Source organism: Lepidochelys kempii, chromosome 3 (assembly GCF_965140265.1).
Source record: "Lepidochelys kempii isolate rLepKem1 chromosome 3, rLepKem1.hap2, whole genome shotgun sequence".
Taxonomy (NCBI): Eukaryota; Metazoa; Chordata; order Testudines; family Cheloniidae; genus Lepidochelys; species Lepidochelys kempii.
The window spans coordinates 110846874-110865188 of record NC_133258.1 but is presented as its reverse complement, the minus strand read 5'-3'; the positions used below and the strand labels follow the sequence as shown (position 1 = coordinate 110865188).

The 18315-nt window shown below is 41.5% G+C and overlaps 1 protein-coding gene across 7 annotated transcripts in view; it reads right to left on the bottom strand.

Annotated features, from left to right (window-relative positions):
- GRM1 (glutamate metabotropic receptor 1) overlaps positions 1-18315 on the bottom strand; it is a 339484-nt gene that overhangs the window by 62279 nt on the left and 258890 nt on the right. For 3 of the 7 annotated variants that reach the window (XM_073337555.1, XM_073337556.1, XM_073337557.1), the window contains exon 9: positions 1953-5775. The exons of 3 other annotated variants lie outside the window; for them this stretch is intronic. In XM_073337555.1, coding sequence (XP_073193656.1) covers positions 4923-5775 — 853 coding nt within the window. In that variant the 3' untranslated portion in view covers positions 1953-4922. Of the gene's footprint in view, positions 1-1952; positions 5776-18315 lie in introns of those variants that run through there. One more of the 7 variants, XM_073337559.1, reaches the window with a different exon arrangement.

The following is an 18315-nucleotide window of genomic DNA, read 5'->3' as shown; positions in this document are numbered from 1 at the left end:
AACTACTATTGTGGATCTGTGTCATTGGAGGATTACCCTACACAAGGGGAATCCTCCATTGTCCAACAAAACCAAGTGAAAGTCTCCTTCGAATGCCCAGAGATGCACAATGCAGGCTTAACAGTCTGGAGAATCTGGCCTTCTACGTACTTCCCTTTAGCATTTCTGCCAACTGTTGTTTGCTCATATTTAGTGAAGTTTGTTTAGATAGACTGTGCCCAATCTGCTCTTTCTGTAAATGTGTGTTTTGTTGCACTTTTATGAAAAAAACATTAATAAAAACAACATGAACAGAACCATGTACGTGATTTTAAATGACTTAGGCTGTAATACCCTTCCTCAGTGCTACAAACCCAAAGCACAATAGCACGGGAACCAGCATCTAAAACTGACGAGATTCTGAAAGTAAAGCTGGCTCACCTCGTTCCACTACCCAGCCTGAGCAAAATGCAAACCACGAAATGAACGTAAGTAGCAAAATGTGTTTTATATTTTCAACTGTGGCCGCATTGATAGCCGAAGGTCTAGGGAGTCACGTAACCAGGGCAGGATTTCTGTTTTAAACATGCGGGGGTCTGATTCTTGTCTCATGTCAGTTTTATGCTGATGTTGCTCCACTGGCGGCAATGACATTACTCGTGATTTAAACGCCTGAATCAGGCCCGCGATTTTCACAGTGCCGATGGTTTTTTTAAATAAAATATAAACAGAAGTCAGAAATCCTGCCAACCAAAGACTACTTCTGAAAAATCATATATTCAATTGAATGTGCTAAATATGCAACACAATTCACTTTAAAGGGTATGTCTAAGAACTTGTCTTCTAGCAAACGTTCCTTCATAAAATAAAAGTATTTGTGCCTTTAAAAGAACAGGGAAAGGAAAACACGGATTCTGATCTTTTGCACATCTGATTTAAATGAATGCATATATAAAACAGGCCCTACATATTTTAGTATATATACATATATCTCACGGGGTAAGACTAGGTCCAGGAATGAACCATCAGAACCAAAGCTTTATTCACCATCCTCGAATATTTTGGAATAAATTCTGTGTTGTGTGCCCTGAGATGCAGCTCTGAGCATGTAGCCTGGCAGAGGGCTGATTTATGGCCACCTTACCTGGCTTGCTCTTCAGCCCAGAATCGCCAAAGCGCAAACACTGTGGGGATGGCTCCAGTATACTGAAGTCTATGAATAGGGAACAGTATAGTTCCATTTTCATTGGTCTTACACTGCTCCTGTGCCAGTTCCCTGGCTCACTGCAGCCCCTTTATGTCATCAGACTGGTGGGGGGAGGGGGAGGGCGGGGAAGTAAGAGGAGACAGAATCTGGTCCTTTTCTTTTTGCTTCATACTTTTGAACGTAGAGTGAGAGAACATTAAGCTATTTAGGGCTTTCGGGTCTCCCTCTCCTAGGACGTCTTCAAAATGAAGACAAAAAAAGCAAAAGAATTTTTAACAGTGACTGCTCCATTAACACCTCTTTGGGATGCTGTGACAAGAAGAGGGCTTTTTACTGTCTTACTCCTTGTCAGTCACATTGGGCATCCCTGCATTGGAGGAAATGCATTCAGCTAATAAACTGGTTTTCTCCCAGTCATGTAATGCTGTGGGCTAAAATTCTTCTTTACGGTCTATGGATAGGCATGTATGCATGTGAGTAACTTTATCTATGTGAGTGGTGATCAATGGGATCACTTGTGTGAATAAGGGCTACTCGTGTTTAGCGCCCCACACAATGCCACTACCATAATACAAATATTTAATAGTCCCATTGAATGAATTTTTGTGGGACCAGGTTCCTAGGGCCCAATCCTGCAAACACTTCTGCATTGTGCTTAACCTTACTGTGTAACTCCTCAATGACACCACTCACGTAGATAAAGTTTCTCGCATGCATACACTATTAGGCATTTTCAATTTATCTCATGAAACAAAAATTAAGAATCTTTTAAAATAATAAATAGAAAATATTTATTATACAGCATCATCAAGATCATTTTGACAAAAAGGCCATTTTAATCAAGCATCTGACAGGCCAAAAGAAATAACTTTTACAGGAAGTTTAATAGCTTGTACAGCCACATACACGAAGGTGAGTTCTTGCCCTTTAGATACACTTTATTTATGTGTATGTTTACAGTTTTAACAATTACAAACTTAGAGCTACTATACTGAATTTCAAGAAAACTCCTACTCATGATATTATGATTAAACAGTAGTAAAGTCAGTGCTTAATGTGTTCAAATCAGCTAGGTCAGACAACCAAAAATTTGCCATAGGCATACATGTCTATATATCTATTAATCACTTTGTCTTATCTAACTCATGTCTTCAAAGTACTAGCCCTGTTGCTATTGGTAGCAACACAAAACATCTTATACTAATAATAGGTATGAGAAGATGTAATCCTTTGCTAGTATGCTTATCAAGAGATAAAACATTTTTTCTTATTTCTTTAATCTATCTACAGTTTAAAAAAACAAAAAACAGAACTGTGAGCCAACATAAAGAAACCCAAAGGCATCTTTAGGTTTGACCAGAGACCTCGATCTTTTGACAAAGATGTAGCTGTTTCTTTGGGCAAAGTCAATTCATGCTTTTTACATCAAGATGATAATAGCAATTGGCAACAAGTCATATTGAAAGGAATATCATAAAAAGAAAAGAGTAAGGATTAAATATTGATTCTGATTTGGGGTACCGGCCAATTCTTTTAATGCTGCTGCTATATAATTCAATCAAAAATAACAAACACTTGGGTTTTAACAGAAGAATTGATTACTGGCGACATGCATTTTTAGAGTAAAAATGAAATAAAAGGGAAAAAAATCAAGTATAAATATGAGGAATTCAGAATAATTCTGGCAGAAAACATACAAGACCTATGACAAAAAGCAATTATGTCATTATGTTGGCATGAAAAGAACACTTCACAAATATCAAGAGAAAATTATGGGACAGATCCTCAGCTGAAGTCAATCAAGCTATGACAATTTACAGGAGCTGAGGATCTGCTCCATATGAGTGGCTTATATAACATAATATCACATACATAAACAACAAAAAACAACCAATGAAACAAACCAAATCAAACAAATCAGAGTTCATTGAATTGATGCACTAAAGCCACAAGAGTTGGATCTGGATTTTGAACCCCAGAACATTTAAGAATGTTTGGGGCGGGGTTTTGGTTTAGGCCCATCTTTGGCAAATGTGCGAAATGTGGAGAGAAGAAGGTGTGAAGGACAGAAAGAGAGAAGCATAAGAATGACCATTAAAAATGAAAAGAGCAGAAAGGGAAACCACAGAGGCAAAATCGAAAAGGGAGGAAAAAACACAGAGACCGGGAAGAAGACGTGTAAGTAGAAGAGGCTGAGAGGTAAATGGACAATGCTGAATAGATCTGGGTCTTTGTGTACACCTTAAGCACTGGTGAAAGTTCTTGTCTCAACATGATTTTATTTGTAACTATCTGAAATAACTAGAAATGGTCTAAATACTTTTTCCAGTCTTGCCTTTATAGTTTTAACACTGGCATGTACAAGATTTCTAAAACAGACTTTTTATTTCGGTTAACCACACTTGTTGCAAACATTGAAAGTAACAAGCTCTCAAAGCACTAGTGATCAATAGCATATTTCCACATAATAAAATATCTGCAAAATAAAGCATCTATTATAAGGGTAACAACCGTCTTAGCTTATATATGAAAACTGTGTTAGCACAGCATACAAACCTTCAAAGATCTATTGTATATTTGTAACAATGCTATAAAACATGATTGGAACATAAAAATATCCATGTATATTTGTAAGACAATCTTCCAGTGGCAGTTATTAGACATTACATTTCACACATACTATACTCACACACACAGACACAATCATACACTCATTCTCTTGCTTCTACGATGGATTTTATGACCCACGATAAAGAATTGCCTTTTTGTTTAAAGTAGTAATTGTTGCTATAAGTATACAGTTATTTTTGATGTATTTATTCCTATAGTAACACAAAAAACAATGTAATCACATGGCAAATATATTGTATTATGAAAGGTTAGTTGGTAAATATTTTGCTACGGTAAATGTAATGTAACAGTTTAGCCACACGGCTTGCAATCTTATACAAAAGGGCAGTTCTTCTTAGTACTTGGAACATTACAAGTACTACAACAAAGGCTCTTTTAACCAGACCTCTTGAATCTTCATCACAAAAAATGTTGCGATTATCCTGGCCCCTTTTCAAAATCAGCACAAGTTAAAAAAGAAAATCTAATGTGAGCAACTGATTGTTCCGACAAAATTCTTTTAAAATCATATGTCAGCATGTTGTCTTTGCTTTTCCCCAACAGACACACTACAGTGACTTACATTTGCACTTTATCCACCTACTAAACCAGAAGAAATATATATATATATATATATATATATATAAACTCCCAGACAGAGATCTCTTCCCTCATTCCTGTACACCCTGCCCCTTCCAGTTCTTGAGTCTGCTGCTTCTGCACCAGATGAAGAATTACAGCCATGAGATGTGCTAATGACTTATCCATGGTTGCATTTATCCAGAGTCATTTCCAAGCATTACCAAGAGTGTGTGTGAGTGTGAGTGATTTTTATGTTTACTCATTTTTTTGCTATAGAAGTTGTTTATTGGGTTTGTGCTTTGTCAGAATTTCCTATTGTCTTCTCAAAGTACAACACTTTTTAAATTATTTTTTAACGGCTAAATAATTTGAGCCCTCAAATAGATCGTTTTTAGTGCAGGATACAGTTTTTGTTGCATCACATATAACATCACATTCTGCTTTCTCATGCTCCCCCACCCACGTCTTGGTTCTTCCGCCCCAGCAATTTCCAGTTGACAGCAGCCGAAGTCCTCCTTGTTCACATCTTAATGTAATCCTCATTCTACAGAGTGGAGGAGCTTTGTTTATAATCCCTCAGGATGACCGAAGCGTAGGTCACGTTTGGGGGGGTGCAGAGCACTGACTCCGACACTGGGGAGCTGGGCACCGAGCTGCCAGAAGCCACCGAATCTCTGAAAGGAGATGGAGGCGTCAGCGCTGGTGAGTCTTCTAGAGTGAGTTTGCTAGTCGCCTGCTCCTCTTCCTCCTCCTCCTCCTCCTCCTCCGTGGTCTCCGGCCTCTCGTACACATATCCCTGGATGAGCTTAAACTTCTCGCTTTCCAACTCGTCGGCCGGCGGCGAGACCGGCTCTTCACTGAAAGTGGCCATCTGGAGAGGAAGCACCTGCTGTTGCTGCAGTGGAGGCTGGTAGAGGGCCCTCCCTCCATTCCCTGCATTGGGCATGGGGATCACAGAGTTGAAGTCAGGAATGCCGGTGGCAAACTTGCTGACCACGCCTTGTAGCTGCTCCACAATAGATCTCTGCTGCAGCACCAGACTCTTGGGGGGCTGTTCAGGTAAGAACAGGTTGGTTTCTTCTGCCATTGCCTGAAGTGGGGGCGTTGCTGTCACCCGCCTATGCACCACCATGGAAGTGCTGCAGGGCTGGCTGAAGCGCACTGGCTCGCTCTCTTCTTCCTCCACCACATTGTAGAGAGTCTTACTGCTGATGTCTGAAAAAGTCAGGCTCGTGCCTTGGCCATGGTAACTTTTAGTGAGGGGCTTGATTACCGCTGTCTGATTGCATCCCGTCTCCTTGCTCGTTACATGCATTGAGAGTCTGTGCCACATGTGTTGTCCCTTGGGAACATGTCTTCCACCTGGTTCAGACCATGACACAGACTTTCCATTAGAACTATGAATAAAATAAAGATGAGTTTATTTGCATTTACCATATGCACACATGTACAGCATAACAAACAAGCCTAGAGAAATACTTGGCTGCTTTGCCTTATTAATCAGTTCCCCTGCGAGTCAGATAATCTCAGAACAAGGCACAGAGAAATAATACGAAGAGAAACCATGATTTCTCTTAAAAGCAGCAATTACCACAATTTGCATCTGAATCCAATTATTCCCTGCCAGCTACTGACCCTACAGCCAAAAGAGAAAACTTGACACTGAGGGCACTGAAACGTTACCCAAATTTTAGGCATGGCAGCCTAAATTGGTTTACATCTAAGTTTGCTCACTGTATCTTACAGGGAAAAACAACAGGCAGAGCTCTAATTAATGCTGACTGTTGTTTACATGAAAGATTTCCAAACTGATGGAAGAAAAACAAACCACAGTCTTAGCCCTTGCCATTTAAAATATTGGTAGCAGAAGGTACTGCTAATAACTCTTCCTGTCCCGTTAGCCAACCCTCTCTCCCTTTCCCCCTCCCAAATTTAGACATACATTAAAAGTCCCAGATATTAAAGTATCAGAGGGCCTTCCTAGAGGTAAATCCAACACTCTGCTCCACTTTTATGATTTGTGAACTCATAGGACAAAAGCTTTGTTAATTGCCCCATCCAGCCATGGAGAAGTATATGCAGCAGGCCTCCTCCCATTGATTTGAATGCCAGAAAAGGGAAATAAAAATAGCTAACAGGAAGATTTTTCATCTCTTTGCTGTTTGGACTCTGACAAGGGCTGGAATGAAGAAACAGAAAAGCAGAGATCCCCAGGATTGACCTGGGGTAAGCCCTGAAAAGGCATTCAATGCTGACAGATCACTACATCTCGTTCCTTTTTTGGAACCCTAGACCAATGGTGGGCAACCTACGGCCCATCAGGGTAATCTGATTGCGGGCCACGATTCATTTTGCTGAAGTTGACCATCCGCAGGTGTGGCTCCCCACAGCTCCCAGTGGCCGTGGTTCACCATTCCAGGGTAATCTAATTGCGGGCCACAAGTTGCCCACCACTGTCTTAGACTGAACTCATTTGTCTATATATGTTGCCTGCTTTAACCTGTAAATAACTGTCTGATTTCCTTTTCCTAGTCAATAAATTCCGAGTTAGTTTACTACCACTGTCATTTGTGGTGTGAGATCTATGGAACAAATTGATCTGGGGCAAATGACTGGTCTTTTGGGACTGGGAGCAACCTGAGTAATTTGTGATTTTTGGTGTAAGTGACCATTTATTACTAAGTCCAGCTTGCCTGAGTGGCAAGATAGACTGGAGAGCCCAAAGGGACTGGCTGTGACTTCATGGTAGGACTGATTTAGTAATCTAGTTCACATTTGATACTGGGTTGGTAAAATCCAATTATAGAACACACCAGCGTTTGGGGTGTCTACCCTGTTTTTGACAGTCTGCCCTGAGGTAGGCACTCACTGTCATGAACCATTCCAGACAGTGTGACAAAAGGCAAAAATAAAAAACTGTAGAAAGCTGTTCACAGTTTGTTGATTTGTTTGTCACTGCAGAGCAAGCCCCCGTATTTTCAGTGCAGAGTGGATTTAACTCAACCCACGGATGATTTTCAAGCAGGGAAGAAAGTGCTAGCATTTTAAATGGTTGTTTTGTGCAGGAACTAGCAGCTTGTGATGCATGGCCAGAAAGGGTTAAACATCCTGCAAAATAAATAACCTTCCAAAGACATGTGGAGGGATAATGGTTGTATATTTACATATGTATGAGTAGGGTCAATCAACAGTCCCTGTCTATGCTATATTCTGACAGTTCAGATATCAAAAGAACATCCTAGCATTTAAATGAATTGTAAACATGGGTTATCTCGGTATTCATTTGTCTTTGAAATGTACTGTGAACAGTGGAGGAATAAGCAAATTGCCTTATGTTTCATAGATTCATAGAAGGTTAGGGTTGGAAGGGACCTCAGGAGGTCATCTAGTCCAACCCCCTGCTTGAAGCAGGACCAATCCCCAATTTTTGCCCCAGATCCCTAAATGGCCCCCTCAAGGATTGAACTCACAACCCTGGGTTTAGCAGGCCAATGCTCAAACCACTGAGCTATCCCTCCCCCCCCCCCACTAATAATATCAGGGTTGGAAGGGACCTCAGGAGATCATCTAGTCCAACCTGCTGCTCAAAGCAGGACCAATCCCCAATTTTTGTCCCATATCCCTAAATGCCCCCCTCAAGGGTTGAACTCACAACCCTGGGTTTAGCAAGCCAATGCTCAAACCACTGAGCTATCCCTCCCCTTAATATTAATTATATATAATTCTATGGTGATGGACCTCCTTCAAAGTCATCCTAATTACCTTTTGTTCCCGGAGGAACTCCCAACTTGTCAAAGAGGACATGAAATTGTGTAAAAGATCCTTGGGTTCTGATTCTGTCATCTCAGATCTGCTTGAGGCTTCGTACAGGGGAAGCTTAGGCAAAAGGACTGAGATCCCAGTCCTAAGCTGGAATACCCTGCAATGACTTTGGACTATAACCTAAGAACTATTTCTGAAAGAACTCCACCACTACAGAGCTCACCATCTCTGCTATGAATCTGAACCTCAATTAATTGAACTCATGTCTGTATGTATATTGATCTTTTAACCATTCTCTCTCTCTTTTGTTTTGTAATACATTTTAGTTTAGTTAATAAGAATTGGCTGTAGCGTGTATTTGGGTAAGATCTGAAACATTCATTAACCTGGGAGGTAATGTGTCTGATCCTTTGAGATTGGTAGAACCTTTTCTTTTATATGATGAAATAAGATTTTCAGGAATCTTCATCATATTTGACATGGGTACCTGGATGGAGGCCTGAGGCTGGATCACTTTAAGGGAAATGTGTTGTTTGGACTTCTGAGTAACCAGTGAGGTAATAAAGAACCTGTTTTATGCAGGCTTGGTAAATCTAAGCAGTGGAATATCCACCAGCTTTATGGGGATTGTCTGCCCCATTCTTTGCAGTTCACCCTAGGGACCACAGCTGGCCCCCACTGGAACCCGGTCACACAGCTATATAATCATCCTGGGCCAAATATGCCAAGTCCTTGCTCAGGCAGAACTCTGTCAAAGCATTCTAAATGGGGCTTTTGGTGAGAGTGAAAGCTTGAGGACCTGTCCTGTGTTCTTATCCTCAGAAGAGGAACCAAAATGCAGTGAACCAAAGAACCGTGCTTTCCTATCTTCCTCTGCCATCCCTGGAAGTAGTGCCTGAAAGGGAACAGTACCTCAGCAGCTATAGCACACATTACAGAATGGGGATCAACAGAACCAAGCACAAATATTCTCACTGCTGACAAAACCAATAGAAATAGTTACTGCAGATAGATCAACCACTTCTGCAAGGAAGCCCAGGGGAGGAGAAAAACTAAGATTCCCCACACAGCACTACTTTTGAGTTCTTATCTCAGGAGGAGGGGTTTGCTCCCTAGTGGAATAAGCAGTGGTCCAAACTCTGTGATTTCACTAGAGGTCCAAGGCAATCCACATGGAAGCTCTGTACCTCTGTACTTCTTCCTGAACCCATGTGGCTGTCCCTGTCAGCACAGCTCCACCAGAGCCACACTGACAAAGTTTTTCCGAGCTGTGTGATCTTTTGTTTTTAAAATGCTGTAAACATAAGCAAGTCAAATAACTAAAAATGTTAGAGGAAGATGATTTTATATCCACAGAAGTACATTTTAATATACAAAGTTTTATAAAAACACTTCCCACAGAAAACATTTGGTCTGCTGTTGAGTTTGATGCAATTCTCTACAATATGTTGACATTGCATTGTTCATGATACTCTAAGGAACACTGCAAAAAGAATTTCTGAGTGACCATAAGGATGACTATTTTTGAGACACAGCATCCAAGTTAAGAGAACAATTTGTGTAAATAGAATACATGTAAAACTGATGGAGTATGATGCTCCCTCGTGATAGGGCTGTTCTGGGAATTAAATGTGGCATTTGTAATAATAAGATGTGTATTATAAAGAGAAAAAAATCACAGTGAACATGAGAACAAGGGGATAGCAAAATTATGCTGGGGGAGAACATATAAAGAACATAAGAATAGCCATACTGGGTCGAGCAATAGTCCAACTAGTCACTATCCAGTCTTTTGACAGTGACTGGGGCCAGATGCTTCAGAGGGAGTGGACAAAACAGGGCAGTTATCAAATGATCCATCCTCTGTCATCCAGCCCTAGCTTCTAGCTGTCAGAGATTTATGGACACCCAGAGCATGGGGCTGTTTCCATGACCATCTTGGCTAATAACCACTGATGGACCAATCCTCCATGAACTTATCTAATTCTTTTCTGAACCTAGTTATACTTTTGGGTTTCACAACATTCCCTGGCAACAAGTACCAAAGATTGACTGACTGTTGTGTGGAGAAGTACTTCCTTAAGTTTGTTTTAAGCCTGCTGCCGAATAATTTCATTGGGTGACCATTGGTTCTTGTGTTATGTGAAGGAGTAAACAAGACTTCCTTATTCACATTATATAGTGGCATTATGATATTTTCTACCTTATTTTCTACCCCTTTCCTAATGGTTCCTAACATTGGGTTAGCTTTTTAGCACATTAAGCAGATGTTTTCAGAGAACTATCCACAATGTCTCCAAGATCTTCCTTGAGTGGTCACAGCTAATCTAGAGCCCATCCTTTTGTATGTATAGTTGGCGTTGTTCTCCACTGTACATGACTTCACATTTATCAACACTGACTTCCATCTACCATTTTGTTGGCCAGTTACCCAGTTTTGTGAGATCCCGTTGTAATTCTGCATAGTTAGCTTTGGGCTTAACTATTTTAAGTAATTTTGTATCATCTGCAAATTTTGACACCTCGCTGTTCACCCTTTTTTCCAGACCTTTTACTAATGTGTTGAACAGCACTGGTGCCAGTACACATCTTTGGGGGCCCCACTACTTACCTCCCTCCACTGTGAAAACAGACCATTTGTTCCCACTCTAGTTTCCTATCTTGTAAGAGGAATCTGAGAGGAATTTCCTGTTTATTCCATGACTGATTACTTAAGAGCCTGTGGTAAGAGACCTAGTCAAAGGCTTTCTGAAAGTCCAAGTACAAAATCTTGGGCACAGAAGAGGGAACATTAGGTGAAAATAACATCTAACAGCAATGTACTTTAAACCTCAATCCAGCAAATCACTCAAACACATACCTAACTTTAAGCATGAGTAATTCCATTGATTTTGCTGCTCTCTCTCATTCTCATGCAGATTTCCTCCAGCCCTGTTCATGTTCTCATTTCTCAACTCTGCTCTCTCTCATGCTAAGTAGACTTCATTATCATCATCTACTCCCTCATGCCTAACCCCTGGTGTGTCTCTTCCCATCTTTGATTCACTCTTCAAACCATCCCTTTAGCCTTTTACTTCATTCTGTGCCCAAGATCTTGAATATTACATGACAGGCAAAAATTGACACTGCCAGGAACTCCCTAGCTACATCTTCATCTACCTCTTCCTCCCACTCCATTCATTTCCCTCCCTACCACATTTTTGCCTGCTCTCCTCAAATCCAGATCTTCACTAAAACTCCTGCTTCTGCCCCCCGCTATGCCTCCAACACATACTAAAAAACCCCAAACTAACAACCATATGATAATCAAACTAACTTGCAACTCCACCACCAAACCATGTAATAACTACTCGTTCACTCACTTCAGTTTACTCTATCTGGGTGAAATCCTGCTTCTACTGAAGTCTATGGGAGGTGTCCCATTTACTTCAATGGGTACAGGATTTCGCTCTCTCTGATGGTTATGTTAATTATGTCTGAACTAGCTTTAGAATTTTAGTAGCCTTGAGAGGGGCCCATCCTCTCACTCTCATCTTCCACTTTACTACTTTGCTCAATTTCTCCATCCCCTTACTCCTTTTTTCTATTTATTATCTTCCCTCATGTCAATTTACTGTTAATCTGTTTATTCATATTTGATACAGAAGTAATAATCAAGGGAAACATATAAATATGTGAGCTTTGTCACTTTCAGAAGAAAGGCAATCAGGGAATTGGATTCAGGTTAGTGGATCCTGCCAAAACATTTAACATGCAGCAGAGCAGTTGTTATTCTAGAACTAAGATCAGGCACCTTGAACATGGTTATTTGGAATTCAGAAGTGAAGGTGGGGCTGGGAGAAATCTACTGACTACACACACATTAAAGCGAACTATAAAATATAAAATAGTACAGGAAAAAGAGGAACCTAAACTATTCATTCAAAGCAACAAGTACTTATCCTGAATTCATTTGCAATACACAAAGGCCATTTCATAAAAGATCATTAAGAACATAAGAACGGCCATACTGGGTCAGACCAATGGTCCCATCTAGCCTAGTATCCTGTCATCTCATAGTGGTCAATGCCAGATGTTTCAGAGGGAATGAACAGAAAAGTTCAATTATCCAGTGATCCATCCCCTGTCATCCAGTCCCAGCATCTGGCAGTCAGAGGTTTAGGGACACCTCTGGGTTGAATCCCTGACCATCCTGGCTAATAGCCATTGATGGTCCTATCCTCCAGGAACTTATCTAATTCTTTTTTTAACCCAGTTATACTTTCAGCCTTCATAACATCCTCTGGCAACAAGTTCCACAGGTTGACTGCACGTTATGTAAAGAAGTATTTCCTTGTCTTTGTTTTAAACCTGCTGCCTGTTAGTTTCATAGGGTGATCCCTGGTTCTTGTGTTATATGAAGGAGAAAATAAACACTTCCTTATTCATTTACTTTGCACCATTCATGATTTTATAGACCACTATCTTATCCGCCCTTAATTGTCTCTTTTCCAAGCTGAACAGTCCCTGTCTTTTTAATCTCTGGTCATACGGAAGCTGTTCCATAACCCTCATCATTTTTGTTGCCCTTTTCTGAGCCTTTTCCAATTCTAATACATCTTTTTTGAGATGGGGCCTCCAGAACTGCATACAGTATTCAAGGTATCTGTGTGCCATGGATTTATATAGTGGAATTATGGTATCTTCTGTCTTCTTAGCTATTCCTTTCCTAATGATTCCTAACATTATGTTAATAAATTGGTTAGTCTCTAAGGTGCCACAAGTACTCCTTTTCTTTTTGCGAATGCAGACTAACACGGCTGTTACTCTGAAACCTAACATTATGTTAGCTTTTTTCACTGCTGCTGAGCATTGGGCAGCTGTTTTCAGGGATCTGTTAACAGCTAGTTTAGATACCATCATTTTTAATGTATCGTTGGGATTATGTTTTCCCATGTGCACTACTTTGTGTTTATCAATATTGAATTTCATCTGCCATTTTATTGGCCAGTCACCCAGTTGTGTGAGATCCCTTTGTAACTCTTTGCAAACTGCTTTGGACTTAACTATCTTGATTAATTTTGTATATTGTCTGCAAACATTGCCACCTTGTTGTTTACCCTTTTTTCCAGATCCTTTATAAATATGTTGAATAACCCTGGTCCCTGTACAGATTCCCATAGAATCCTGCTATTAACTTCTTTTTTATGAAAACTGACCATTTATTCTTACCCTTTGTTTCCTGTCTTTTAACCAGTTACTGATCCATGAGAGGATCTTCCCTCTTAGCCCATGACTACCTACTTTTCTTAAGAACCTTGGTGAGGGAACTTGTCAAAGGCTTTCTGACCATCCAGCTACACTATATCCACTGGATCACTCTTTTCCATATGACCCCCTCAAAGAATTCTAATAGATCAGTGAGGCGTGATTTTCCTTTACAAAACTGTGTTGATGTTTCCCCACATATCATGTTTATCTATGTGTCTGATAATTCTGTTCTTTATGGTAGTTTCAACCAATTTGCCTGGTACTGAAGTTAGGCTTCCCAGCCTGTAATTGCCAGGATCACCTCCGGAGCCTTTTTAAAAAATTGGTGTTACATTAGCTATCTTCCTCCAGTCATTTGGTATAGAGGCCTATTTTAAGTGATAGGTTACATACCACAGTTATCAGAGTAACAGTTGTGTCAGTCTGTATCTGTAAAAAGAAAAGGAGTACTTGTAGCACCTTAGAGACTAACAAAAGTGCCACAAGTACTCATTTTCTTCATATCACAGTTAGTAGTTCTGCAATTTCATATTTGAGTTCCTTCAGAACTCTTGGATTTATACCATCTGGTGCTGGTGACTTCTTAATTTAATGTATCAATTTGTTCAAAAACTTCTTCTATCAACACCTCAATCTGGGACAGTCCCTCCGATTTCTCACCTAAAAAAAATGGCTCTGGTGTAGGAATCTCCCTCACATTCTCTGCAGTGAAAACTGATGCAAAGAATTCATTTAGCTTCTCTGCAATGGCCTCATCTTCCTTGAGTGCTCCTTTAGCTCCCTGATTGCCCAGTGGCCCCATTGATTGCTTGGTAGGCTTCCTGCTTCAGATGTATTTAAAAAAACGTGGCTGTTAGATTTTGTGTCTTTTGGTAGTTGCTCTTCAAATTATTTTTGTTCCATCTACTTACATTTTTACACTTGACATGCCAGAGTTTATGCTCCTTTCTATTTTCTTCAGTAGGATTTGACTTCGAATTTTGGGGTGGGGTGGGGTGGGGTGGGGTGGGGGGAATAGCTCAGTGGTTTGAGCATTGGCCTGCTAAACCCAGGCTTGTGAGTTCAATCCTTGACGGGGCCATTTCGGGATCTGGGGCAAAAATTGGGGATTGGTCCTGCTTTGAGCAGGGGGTTAGACTAGATGACCTCCTGAGGTCCCTTCCAACCCTGATATTCTATGATAAGATGCCTTTTTGCCTCTAACCACCTCTTTTACTCTGTTGTTTAGCCATGGTGGCATTTTCTTGATCCTCTTGCTTTTTTTTTTTTATTTGGGGCATACATTTAATTTGAGCCTCTATTATGATGTTTTTAAAAAGTTTCCATGCAGCTGGCAGACATTTCTCTTGTGACTGTTCCTTTTAATTTCCACTTAATTAGCTTCCTCATTTTTCTGTACTTCCCCTTTTGAAGTTAAATACTACTGTGGTGGGCTTCTCTGGTATTCCCTCCCCCCACTCCAGGATGTTAAATTTACATTATCATTACTATTACTGAGTGGTTCTGCTTGGACCAGATCCTGTGCGCCACTGAGGACTACATCAAGAACTGCCTCTTCCCTTGTTGGTTCCAGGATTAGCTGCTCCAAGAACCAGTCATTAATGGTGTCTAGAAATTTTATCTCTGCATCCCATCCTGAGATGACATGTACCCAGTCAATATGGACATAGTTGAAATTCCTTATTATTATTGAGTTTTCTATTTTTACAGCCTCTCTAATCTCCCTGACCATGTCACAATCATCACCACCACCATCCTGGTTAGGTTGTTAATAGTATAGTCTTATTATTCAAGCATGGAATTTCTATCCATAGAGATTCTATGGTACTGTTTGATTCATTTCAAATTTTTACTACATTTGCCACTGTTTTCTTTCACATATGGTGCCACTGCCCCATCCTCACTACCTACTCTGTAATTCCTATATATTTTGTCCCCTGACATTACCGTGTCCCATTAATTATTATCATTCCAACAAGTTTCCCTGTTGCCTATTATCTCAACATCCTCATTTAATACTGGGCACTCAAGTTCACCCATCTAAGTATCAGAGCTGTAACTAGTTATTTTAGCACCTGGCGCAAGCAAGCATATTTGCTCCCCCTAGCAATGACATGGGGGGAAGGGCATGTGGGGTCACATCCCCACCCCCAGATTTCTGCCTTCCATTTAGCACAGAAGTTTTCAAGCTGTGGGGTGTACCTGGCTTTCTGTGCTGTGGGAGCTGGGGAGCTGGCTGGCAGCTCTCCCGACCCAGCTCCCCAAGCCAGACTGCCTCTGCACGGCCAGGCACTCGGCACAGCTCTGAGCTGCACCTCTGACACACCCTTGCCTCTCCCACAAAGGAGCTTGGCGCCAGCTGGTGAACCCCCTTGAGTTGGCCCCATCCACGGAGCCTGGCTGCCATGAGATGCTTGCCTCGGGGAGCATCTCATAGCAGCCAGTCTCCGTGGGCAGGGGCTGCTCCAGGGGGTGCCACTGGTCAGTGCCAGGCTCCTTCGGGGGATAGGAAAGGGTAAGCTGGGGTGCAGCTCGGAGCGGTGCCACCTTCCCTGCCTGGGCAGCACCCGGCAGTGCAGAGGCGGGTCAGCTCGGGGAACAGGGCAGGAAGGGCTGCCAGGCAGCCAGTGAGTGAGCGCCCTGGCACAAGCGGACCGCGTGATTCCCACCAGCTTCTCATCTGCCAGTGATGGTTTTTAAACTGTGGGGCATTCGCCCACCCCCACAGTTTGAAAACCTCTGTGCTAAATGGCAGGCAGAAATCTTGGGGCAGCGGGAGTGACCCTACATGCCTCCCCACACTGCCTCTTTTTTCCACCTCCATGGCTTTGTGCCCCAGGAAGCTGCCCTGCTTGCCCCTGCCTTGGTTACAGCTCGGCTTAGTATTTAGACTTCTTGCATTTGTATACAAATACTTATAAAATTTGTCAATATTTAGTTGTCTGCCTTCATGTGATGTAATAGAATGGGACTCTTTTTCATTTGACAGTTTCTCTTCAGCTCCTACCTGTACTTTATCAATTTCTATCCTTTCCTCTTTACTATGATATAGAGAATCCTTGTTAACAGATCCTCACCTACGGGATGTCTCTGTCTGAACCGTGTGCTCCTCCACACCCTGTCGGCTTTCCCCCAGCCCTGAGTTTAAAAACTTCTCTATGACCATTTTAATTTTACATGCCAGCAATCTGGTTCCATTTTGGTTTAAGTGAAGTCCATCCTTCCTATATAAGCTCCTCCTTTCCCAAAGGTTCACCAGTTCCTACTAAACCGAAAACCCCACTTCCTACAAGAGAGACAACCTGTGCCTGTGGATAGTGGGGTGTGTGTGTACAGAGTGAGGAAAGCTGGCTTCAGCAGCATTACTGAGCATGCTCAGTCCATGTGACCCTGCTCAGTCCAAGCAGAAAATCTGGGAGGGGGTATGTGAACCCCCACGTTGCCTCTGCCCTACACCAACAGCTCATCCACGCATCGAGACACTGCAGTTCTGCCTGTCTAACTGGCTCTGCATACGGAACTGGAAGCATTTCAGAGAATGCCACCCTGGTGGTCCTGGACTTTAATCTCTTACCTAGCAGCCTCAATTTGGCCTCCAGTTTGGTCTCTAATACCTTTCCCTATGTCGTTGCTAACTACATGTACCACAGCCACCAGCTCCTCCCCAGGACTGCACATAATTCTGCCTAGATGTCTCAGTGTTACCTGTCTAGCTGTTATCTCCTCTTTGGAGCATAGGTGCTGGAACTAGGGGTGCTTGAAGTGTTTCCATCATATACAGGGTTTACAGTTTGGTTCAATGACTCTCAGCACCCCCACTATCCACATTGTTCCAGAAATCCTACTTTGGAGCCTACATTTGTGGGAATGGTGACAGTATGCAGGTGGAGATCAAAATAATCTGAAAAGTATAACTGAACATTTCATTCACACAAGACAGCTGAAAACAGGCTTTGTTTTTGACATGCCGCCTACAAAGAAGGGTCAAAGGTGAGGAAGAGTCAAACTGGACCAGACAGGAATCAGTGCAATAAGAATGCAAGTCTTTATTATGTTCCTGAAACAACATTAATGGGGCCTATATTTACTAGCTTTTGTTGAGGGTAAGAATATAAATTTCATGCATATAATTATTTTGGTTTTTCTGATTTTCTGTCTATTTTTGACAAAACAATGTACTACGACCATTGTGGTTTTAGACTTCACACGGACTATCCAGAAGAGGTGATATAAACTTCAGCCTTTAAGAAAATGAACTCTAGTGATAAACGGTAAGTAGGCTCTGTCAAATACTAAGTAAGGGTCCTCTCCCATATGGTGTGTCACTTTAAGGGTCACAGTTTTAATGCTGCACAGTAATTACCTAATGACCACATATGAGAACTGAGTTCAAGAGTCTTACGGTGACACTCCCTTGTGGCTAGGAGGAGGATTTACTGCTCTGTTCTCTGACCCCATGTGTTCAGAAGGCGAGTGGAGGGTCTTTTCTTCCTGCCCTCCCCAACTTTTGCCAGAAAGAGGAAAAAGTTTGGGACACTGGGTTTTTCCCCAAAGCAGGCCAGTAGAGAGAACGCTGTACTTTAATCTTCTAATTTGGCCTAAGAGTAGGCACAAATGGCTGAGCACAAATCAATTAACGCAGACAGCTGAACATACCACAGTTCTGTAGTAAATCTGGTGTCTGTTCCCATTCGTAAAGCTCAACAGCTGATGATGAGATCACTGCCCGACAGTACTTGGTTAATATACAGCCCATTTTTCCCCTCCCCAAGCGCATGATAATGAGTTTTGCCTCAAAATGGAACTGTTATTTTCCTTGCACAGTTGCTGTTTGTGATAGGTTTGGTGACAAGAAAATTAATCAAATCTATTTATTATTTGTTAACTGCAGGTTTTCTAACAACCCTTCTAAGAGCCTGTCATTA